This window comes from Lagopus leucura, unplaced genomic scaffold (genome assembly GCF_019238085.1).
Source record: "Lagopus leucura isolate 7727_CA_CO unplaced genomic scaffold, USGS_WTPT01 Super-Scaffold_806, whole genome shotgun sequence".
NCBI lineage: Eukaryota > Metazoa > Chordata > Aves > Galliformes > Phasianidae > Lagopus > Lagopus leucura.
Genome location: NW_024962260.1, coordinates 4,064,725 through 4,074,419, shown reverse-complemented (window position 1 = coordinate 4,074,419; position 9,695 = coordinate 4,064,725). Strand labels below are relative to the sequence as shown.

The following is a 9,695-nucleotide window of genomic DNA, read 5'->3' as shown; positions in this document are numbered from 1 at the left end:
CCCCCCCCCCCCCCCCCCCCCCAAGCTCCTTTTCTTCTCATTCTGGTCTGTTTTATGTTAACTCTGGAAAGAGTTTTCTCCCTGCATTATCTTTCTGTGGGACTTTTTTGATCTTTCAGTGGCCTTAATAGTGACACAGCTGTGCCTTTCGTCTGCTTCTGTCCTTTGTGTAGCTTCTGCTCTAACTTTTATGTGAGCTTTCAATAAGCTGCATGTGCTCAAGTCTGTAATAACTGAATTTGGTAACAAGTCTGGTGTTCCTCGTGCTGCAGGGAGCTGCTTGCAAACAGATAGTATGAAAGCTTTGTTTTGCAATGGGAGAGGTGGGGAGCGTCGCTTCTTTTTAAAACACTTAAGTCATTTTCAGAACAAGATCCCTGAAGACTCGCAGTGTATTTTTAGGCTGGCTATGTTGTGCAGGGAATGTTACATTATCCAATGTGGCAGAAGTGCCGGTTTTGAGTTTCTCTGCCTGGTAAACACTTCTCAGTTCCTGTAGGTGTGAGAGCTGTGCTGATCCCCTGTGCTGATAGGGTTTGTTTGGGTTTTTCAGGCGCTCTGCATGTTAAAAGTCTCTGAACCACAATTTAGGTGCTTAAAACAAGGTCCTAGATTATCACACCTTGATCAGTCTATTAATCCAGGCTGAATCACAAGAGGATCCTGACACATTTGTTCCTAGCCCTGTACGAGGGGGTTCTTGCCAGCAGCTATCCTTATAATTGGGAAGGAAGGGGCTCTGCGCAGCACTGGTTCCTGATCACTGTTCTTGACAAGAGCTCTTTGTGGTGTAAAGCAAGTTTATTGATCGTGTGTGAAGCCCTTTGTTGATGTGCTTATCAGTGCAACATGCTGCTGATCATCACAGCAGCTGCTGACAGCAGGGAAAGCTCCTCTGCTTCCCAGCAGAGATTTTTGTAAGGAAAGTTCATGGCAGAACAATCTTGTTAGATAGGTACAGGGTGCTTCCTTTGCCTCACCGAACTTGTAAGTCATCCTTGAGCAGCAGAGAGGATGAAGAGAAGGAAAAGACGGGAGGAAAAGGGTGCCTGAGTGTTGTGATTGTTTTCTGACAGGGAAGTGTGCATCAAGGAGGAAGCTGAAAAGAAAGCTGCTGGAGAGAAAAGTGCAGCAAACAACCTGGCTTTTATCACAGTCCTCGCTGCTGCACATCAGGGTGAAGTCTCTGGTGGGCCATTGCACGTTAGAGTCACGAGGTGCTTTAAGGCTGGTGGTGTCTTTTTCTCCTTTCGGGCAAAGAATAAATGTTCCCTAAATGGAAGTTCTCCAGCTGATTGCACGAAAATAGTTTTGACAACTTGGTGGATGATGCTGGATGCTCATTTTCTGGTCATCCTGGCTCCAGGCACAGCACTGACTGTGTGCAATACTGGTACCAGTGAGAAAGACAAAAGAAAAGAGGCTGTATTTGAAGCTGTGCAACTCTAGTTGGTTGCCTTCAATTCTTGCCCTGCAGCTTGCAGGCAGTAAACAGCTGCTGGCATTCTCTGAGCAGGCTTCATGCTTACTGCTTTGAATACAGAGATTACGTGCTCATTTTGTTACAAGGGTGAGTCATTTAAAACATGAAGCATTAAGCTGCACCGCAAAAAAAAAAAAAAGCTACCAAACATTAAAAGAAATTGACTTTCCACCCTCTTACCCAGCAATTATTGTAGGCTGCTCTGGTAGCACCTTCTGTTCTTAATGCTGCCCGCTAATTCCAGCTGTGTAACCACACTTTTTGTTGTTTAACTGCTCGATCTGAACTTTCTCATATTTAAGCCAATGATTTTTGGATGAGAAATTGTTAAAAGAAGTTCAGTCTGTTCCATTAATAAAATGTCTTGCTCATATTGAAGTAAGAAAAGAGGGTTCCAGTCGTTTCTGAAAAATGCTGCTACCCAAAGGTTTGTAGCAGGGCCTTGCACTCTTTGGTGAGGCTGTTGCCCATGTACCACTTGAACGCTCTTAAGCTTGGTCAGACTGGAGTCTTCCATGTATCCAGTAGCTGCTGAGGTGGCAGCTTGTCGCCTGGAGGGGACAGAGAAGGGCAGTGGCTTTGGAAGCAAAAACACCTCAGCTGGCTGAGCAGAGAAGTGGCTAATGAAATGTTAATAGGTCCATTTCTCAGTTTTCCAATGCAGAATGGGAATGAAAGCACTGTGGAGAAACCTGTGAGTGGCCTTGTTGTTAAGCCTAAATAATAACCAATACATTCAAGTATGGGCACTGAGAAGTAAACAGCATTAGGGGCCAGCAGTGTGCTTAATGCTTGAGATGTGCTGCGTGCCATGATTCTGTGCACAGGCAGAGAGACTTAGGATATGGAAAAAATTGCATGTGAGCCTATAATTAAACCTTTTGATCACAAGCAATATATATACATACATGCAGTATGAATTCAGATGCTTCTTGCCTTTTTTAGTGTTTGAATATGCTACCATAAGTATCATTTTATTGAGTTATCATTAAATTCCACGTAATAAGCATGCATTGATATTCAGTTCCAATAGAGATTTGAAATCCACTGCCTTAAAAAACAGAATACTTAGAAGTGGTGGTACTTTTCACTTTGTGTGCTCTCCACATTTACATCTTTTCTGCCAGAATAAATGACAGACTGTCATTTCATACCAAAATGGGAACTTTGGGTGGCAGTGTTTATTTAAACAAAAATCAGAGCAATTTCCTATGGAGGACTGTTTTTTTTTTTTTTTTTTTTTAATGTATGTCTATATTGCTGCAAAAGTTTTGTGGCTCTTAGCTGTAAGATTTTTTTACTGTTCACTGTGTTTGCGCTGCTTTCTTCTGAGGGAAGGTCTGATATTCTTAACTACAGTTATGTGAGCAATGCAGGTGTTGCTGGCAGACACCAGAAATAGTTCAGAAAACCCACGTTGTTTTAATGTTTATTTGTAAAGGCAGAAAAAGATACAAACTGATCCTATTTTGTCTGAGCTCTCCAGCCAAGTGAGAGAACAGTCAGGACTGCTTGCTTCTCCTGTCTTCAGTGACCAAACACTGAAGCGTTCTTTACATGAGAGCATCTGATGGTTCTTTAAAGAAAGCCTTGATATTTAATAGTTCAAGTACATGATGTCCTGAAAAGCTTTGATATTTGTGAAGTATGTGATCTTTGTAGATGGGTGAAGTATGGCAAGGATCAAGGAGAGGTTTTGCTCTCCAAGGAGAGCGATGGATGGTGACAGCAGGGTCAGTTTCCTGGTATTTTGACCAAAGCATCATTGCTGTTATTTATGAAGTTTTTTTCTCCTTTTTGCTGTTCCAGTTCTGTAGTGAAGTGAGACCATATTGGGTGAACATCTGAGAAGTGGGAACATTTTTGGAAATATCCTTTGATTTCTTTGTAATTTTTTTTTTAACTGGGAAACAGAAACTATCCAAATATTTTGAGTCTCTAAATAGACACTGGCTGAAGGACGCCGCAGCCTCCAGGTCTCCTGGAGATTTGTGCTGGCCTTTATTCCCCTTCAGCGCGTGCTGTCTCAGTGTTTCTCCAGTGGTCCTTCCAGCTGTCCACAAGCCTTCCTGGAGCAGCTCTTGCTCGTGTTATGTTTGGCTAAAACTGCACTGCAAGCCCCTTTTGCTCGACTGACCTAATGGAGAGTGAAAAGCTGGCAGCGTAGATACAGCAGTGTGTGCAAAACATGGGACTCTGTGCTGCTCCTGCTGAGGAAGACATGGAACAGCACCAGGCAGTGCTCGAGACCCAGCAGTGCTGAGCTGTGCTTTTCACTGCCAGTGGAGATGTGTTCTTTGTCGGAGCCCTGACCCCACGAGCCTTTCTTTAGGCAAATTAGCTTTCCGACTTAAAATGTGATGTTTTTAAGATGAATAAATGAAGGCTTGTAATGTGTCCGTTTAGCAAGGAGTGTTTGCTCCTGTGGTGTGACTGATCTCTTACTTTGCTGTTCCTCTTCAGGAGGTGCATCCCTGGGTGCGGGAGGTCTAGGTAATGTGTCCCTGGCAGGTGTTGCAATTCCAGCTAATCACTTTTTTTAATGTTTCTGTCATGAAAATGATGTATTTAGACAGAAACTATTTGTGCCTTTTACTCCCTTTGACCAAAGTATTATTTTTCAATGGAGAAGAATTAACCTATGGGAGTGTTTGGTTGATTTAGAATGTTTTATGCAACTTCAGCACGAAGCCCCTATTTGTGGAGTGTGGGCAGGATGAAAGCCCTCCTCAGCCTGGAATCTGCTGCTGCACGAGGATTCCAGGTAGGGAAGATGAACTTTATAACCTGAAGAAAATGAGCAACTATGATGCTTGCTTGGCTGGGATTAGTGTCCTGAGGCTGCAACTGGGATTAACTTTGTAGGTATGAACTTGAGGATGTGAAAGTGTGACCTCCATGCAAGTCCTGCAGACTTGCTCAGTGGAGGAAAGTTTGTGTGTTTCACTTGCCTGCTTCTCTGGTCCAGCAAACAATGCATATAATCTGATTCTCTGAATGAACCTTTGTTTGGGAAATATTGTTAGTTTTGGCCCTTGCGGAGCTGAGCTTACAGGTCCAGCTCCCCAGCAAAACTGATTGGAGATTAAAAAAGAAACTAAAACCAATTCCTGCAAAAAATGCTGGGGAGAAGCCAAAGAGTTCCTTTTCTACGTTGCTGAACAGCTTAATCTATTCAGCTACTGTAATATCAAGTCAGATTTTTTTCTATTGATTAAGAGTTTCTACCATCACTTACTATTAAAAGAAAAATTAGTCTACCTCAAAAGATTGAATGGCCATGTATGGGAGGGAATTGGAAAACAAATGCAGAAGAAGGGAGTTTTAGGATAGGAGTTATGAAGGCAAAAAGGATATTCCAGCACAAAGTAGGTGGGAATCTGTTAACAAACAACAAAGAGCACTTCTGTAGTTTGTTCCTATAACTGAATGTACAAGATTCAGGTATGAAAAAACGTTTGCTTTCATCTATATGACATAAGATACATATAGTCTGTATGAGAAGCTATTCCTGCAAGTCTGTGGTGGCTGCATGTCGGTACCTTTGCTGTGTTTGCTGAGAATATATATTTGGGCAGCAGGGTCAGGCCTGTGGAATCTGAGCCTGGCGCTCAGAGGTTTATGTTTGAATTCCACTTAGGATAGATCTAGGCCAGGTGCTGCTATGTGAGTACAGAACTAAAAAATAACTTCTGTGCTGCAGTCAGCACTAGCAACAGCTTTTCCTTGTCCCTAAATACCAAAATAAGTGAAAGAGGGTGGGAATGAAGCTTTCATGTGCAGAACATAGCGGTCTGTCAAAAATCTGTCCCACTTCTAACTCTCATTCCCACACTTTGTAGCTATGAGCATTTAGTCTTACTGTTTGTCTCCTTGTTTTTAAGCAAGAGATCATGCAGTGCTTTTCCTCTCTCACAGGTTGTTTTTCAGACCTCTTGTGCAGTATTTAGTGCACTACAATTGCAAAATAACGTGCCAGCTGGAGCTCCTCTGTTAGCAGCATTTGCGTGTCATGGTGTGCAGTACAAACTTAATTTTTCTCTGAATGGGGAAAGGGGATTTTTCAAACTGGTGTTGGAGGCAAAGTTTTCCCTAGTGACTTCTATGGGGAACAAAAAAGTTGGAAACATAGCGACGTGCCACAGTTGTGATGGTTTCAGAGGTAGATCAAAACCAGGGAACTGCAGGTTGAGTTAGAAACAACTAAGAAGTTTCTGCTGTACTGTCCTGTGCAGCTTTAGTTTAATGCTTATGCAAGGCATCTATTAATTGTCTAGATAAGCTGTCCAGAGCAGCCTCCAGCAGATGAGTCGTTCTCTGCCTTTAAAGTCCTCTTTGTAGAAACCAATGTTTCCTGAAATAATGATTTTCTCGTTAGTACTGGGAAAAAACCACGACAACCCAATCTCATCTGGTTTTGTACAAGGAAGTCACATATTTCTCCAGCACTGCTTGCATGAGCCAGCACATCCTGTGTGCTGCTGGCACACAGTCCTTTTCTGTCCAAATGTGGAGGGTGGTGGTGTCACATGGCTTGATGTTGTCCAAAGTCCATCTTAAAACTCTCTGGTTTCAGGGAGGAGAACAGGGGATTCTTCTGTTGTAAGTCGTTTTACGGTGTCAGAGTGTGATCATGTTACTACTGATGTCACCAGGAGTTTTTCCACTGCCTTTAGAGGAGCTGGATTGAATGGTTTATCAGTGTTTTAATTACAAAGGGCTACTGGCTTAATTCTGAAGTCATCCTAACAGCTTTGAATGGCATCTCATGTGCCCCGTACCTGTTAAGGAAGAAGGTTACTCATTTGTATTGTCCCTGCTGGGTCAAAATCGTCACTAAAGTGCCCTATAAGATCACTCACTAACTCATTAACTGATCTGTTAGATAATATTTGTGAACTATGCACTTAAAATTGTGTTCATTGCTAATCATCACAGAAGACGTCCCTGTAACATACGGTCAGGGAAAAGGCCTCCATGGGTACTGCTTGCCTATGTATGCCAGGAGTGCTTTATTCTGGATGTTATTAATTTAAACCAAAACGCTGAGGTTCTTAGAGGTAGAGCTTTGACTAGAAATAGGTATTGCCAGGGCAAAAGTCTGCTTTGCAGAGCGTTGGAATACCCACCTTCTCCTAGGTTACTTTTTAATTTCTTGTAGAAAAAGTTAAAAATCGAATGTGTTTGTGTTTAAGGAGATCAGGTCATGCCCTCACTACGGGCATCTGTTTCTTGCATCTTGCTGTGACTCTTGTGACGTTTGAGGGTTTTCCGTTGCTTTTAGAACACAGCTGTTCTTCCTGGAACTTCAAAAATGTGTGGAGCTGTGTGTTCTGCTGACAGATCAGGTGTGTATGTGCCTGCTTGGATCTCCGCTGCCTCAGAAAGGTCCTGAGCTGGGACAAACTATCAAAAATCTTTGGCATGGGCTCTGACCTTTCTTGGTGTGTCCAGAACTTGCAGGTGAGCTGCAGCACAGGGAAGTGGCTGCCTCGTTTCTCTTCTGAGAGCTGTGGCTCCTGAAGCTCATAGGGGCTGCTGTGTCCTACGGTGCTTCCAGCTCTGGTGGCTCTGCAGCTGCAGCTTTTGGAGTTGGCTTATGGTTGAAGGTGTTTGGTTTTGGGAGATGGAGATCTCTACATGAGAGTTCTGAATTCCTGAAATGTATTGTGCATTATCCATCGAGCCGTTTTCACTCACTTGGAGTTTGGCAATGGTAAAGATAGCAGTCTCATACTTCAGCATTGCTTGTGTGAGCCAGCATGTCCTGCGCAGTGCAGGCGGTGCAGCTGGCAGCGAGGCAGCAGCGAGAGCTGTGTTCCCTGCCTCCCCCAGCTCTTGCCTACGGCGGGATGTAGCTGTCACAGCCTGTGCCTTCTCAGGGATGCTTCCCTTCTTTGCAGCCAGCACTCCTGGGGAGCTGCAGCAGCAGTTGTAGGAAGAACGAGGTTTGGGAAAGCTGTGCTCCCAGGTACGTTGGGAATGTGCAGCTGGTCAGCAAGCCCTTCTGTGTCCTTGAAGGAGTTGTGGTGGTCGAGCAGCTGGGGAGCTGGCAGCAACAGCAGATAGCAGTTATCTGGGGAGATGAATTTGTTTTCTTTGTTTCGCTTTGCTTTGCTTCTTTAAAACCTGGAGGTGGGTTTCAGTTAGGCTGCTGCTTTCAGTCGCAGTGTTGTTCCAAGTAATTGAATTTGGACTAGTATCCTAAATATTGTTGTCAGCTTCATGCTGTTTTCTCTCGTTAAGGGTAGAGGCGTTTCACTTATGACCTCAAGCTGGGTTTGTACTTTGCTCCCATGGGAACTAAAAATAATAATTATTTTGAGAATAGGTTCTTAATCACTTCCTTCTTTTGATGCTCTATTTTTTGTTTAGTATTTTGGAAGAATGTAATAGAGAACATTTTAAACTATTTGTGTTTAAATTCCAGTTTTAATTGGCTCCTTGAAGATGTAATGATCTCTTGTATATTCTTTGCAGTTCCTTTCAGGGATTTTCCTTTTTTTATTATTCTAAAGAAAAGCATTTGTTCTTGTTTTGCTGAATGAACATTACTAGTTTTGTTGCTTTGGCAGACTGTCCAGACACAGGCAGCAACTGAGATGAACATTGAGTTGACAGACTTCTTAGTCAAAGGCATGTGGGCATTTTGTCAGTGTTAGTGATGTGTCAGCGTGTTAATGACTTATTTCTGAACTGTAAATGCACACATGAGAAATGGAGAAGCCGTGTCTTAACCTGGATTTGAAAGAAATGGTAAGCGAGAGACTTGAAGATTTTGGGATGGAGCTGGTTGTGCAGGGAGTGCTGGGAAGGTGGTGAGACAGCTTGCGGAGATGGGAGGCATATTCAACAAGAAGAGCAACAGTAGACTTGCAGAAAGCTTGCAAACAGAATGAGATGATGTATGTGGGGTTCTGAATGAATGGATGGATCCAATGTCTGCCTCAAACTCGCAGATCACAGAAAATGAGAGGGGGAACCTGGGAGAGGGGCAGCACATGTACTTTAATTTGTGTTTTGAATGTACTACATTAGGACTATTTCCTACTTCCTCTGATCTGTCAATAGCATGGATTAATGATTCATGAAGGTGTTGTAAGGGCTGGGAAGTTGGTGTTTGTTGTGTTTACATGTTGCTTCTTCCTTTTTCCTCTCCCCCAACCCTAAGGCTATTCATACGTCAGCTATTTCTCTTTCTAGTCTTCCCCTTCTTTGGAGAAATGTTACTATTTCTAGGCTGATGGTGAATCTGTGTGCCAGCTTGCTCAGCTGTGTTTATCAGCACTATAGAGGTGGTGGGTGGTGGTTTCTCTTGGGCCGAAACTGGTATTTCATTCATTCTTTCCAGTATTACTATTCCAGAAAATCAGATGGAACTGCAGGAATGAACTTGTGTTGACTTCATCCAGCTCCCTGGCAAAATCCAAGCCAGATAAAACTATAATGCAGCCAAACCTGCAAGATTTTAATTTTAAGTGCTCTTGTCAGTTAATGGAAGTCATAGACTGAAATTTGAGAAGACTGAATACTAGCAAGAAGAAAAATGTGTAGGGGTGAAATGAGTTGCAATCCTGAAATGCTTGCAAAACCTGTTGTGACAGTTGTTAGCAGGCAGATAAGAATATGAAGAAGTCTTGAAAACTGCTCTCTGGTGTGTAGATCAGTAAGCACTGGACAGTATAAGGCAAAAGTTGTCAATCATGGTTGCTTCTATGTCTTCCTGTTGGCAATTTTAGGGGAACACTTCGTTTCTGTAGCTGCAGCAAGAGAAAAACTGAAATCAGAATGATTTTGCTTTCTGTTTTGTTTTAGTGGGAAGCTAGTGTCTCCAAAATGGAAAAATTTTAAAGGCTTGAAGCTTCAGTGGAGAGATAAAATCCGTCTCAATAACGCCATCTGGAGGGCATGGTACATGCAATGTAAGTATTAAACTGGGCTAAATATTTTCAGAGCGACACATGCAAGAAGCAAGAAAGATCTGAAATTACTGCTTAATGAAAAGCTCAGGAATCTGCTGGAGGCTGCGATGTGTGGACAGTTGTTGTGGCTCCATCTTTGGATCAGTGCTCTCAGGGATTTCCATGCAGAGGAAGCACTGCCTGAAATTTCTTCATTTCCTGTTGGCTGTCGGGGGGGAGCCCCAGCAATATTTTTTTTTCCCCCACACATTTCTGTTGTGGTAACAGGGCTCCCTGTGGAGCCCACACTT

At 43.0% G+C, this 9,695-nt stretch overlaps 1 protein-coding gene across 1 annotated transcript in view; it reads left to right on the top strand.

The window, feature by feature from the left end:
* The window catches only part of LOC122176713 (MLX interacting protein), a 44,992-nt gene that overhangs the window by 14,178 nt on the left and 21,119 nt on the right, over positions 1-9,695 (top strand). The window contains exon 2 of the mRNA XM_042865490.1: positions 9,299-9,405. Within this exon, the coding sequence (XP_042721424.1) occupies positions 9,299-9,405 (107 nt within the window). The remainder of the gene's footprint in view (positions 1-9,298; positions 9,406-9,695) is intronic.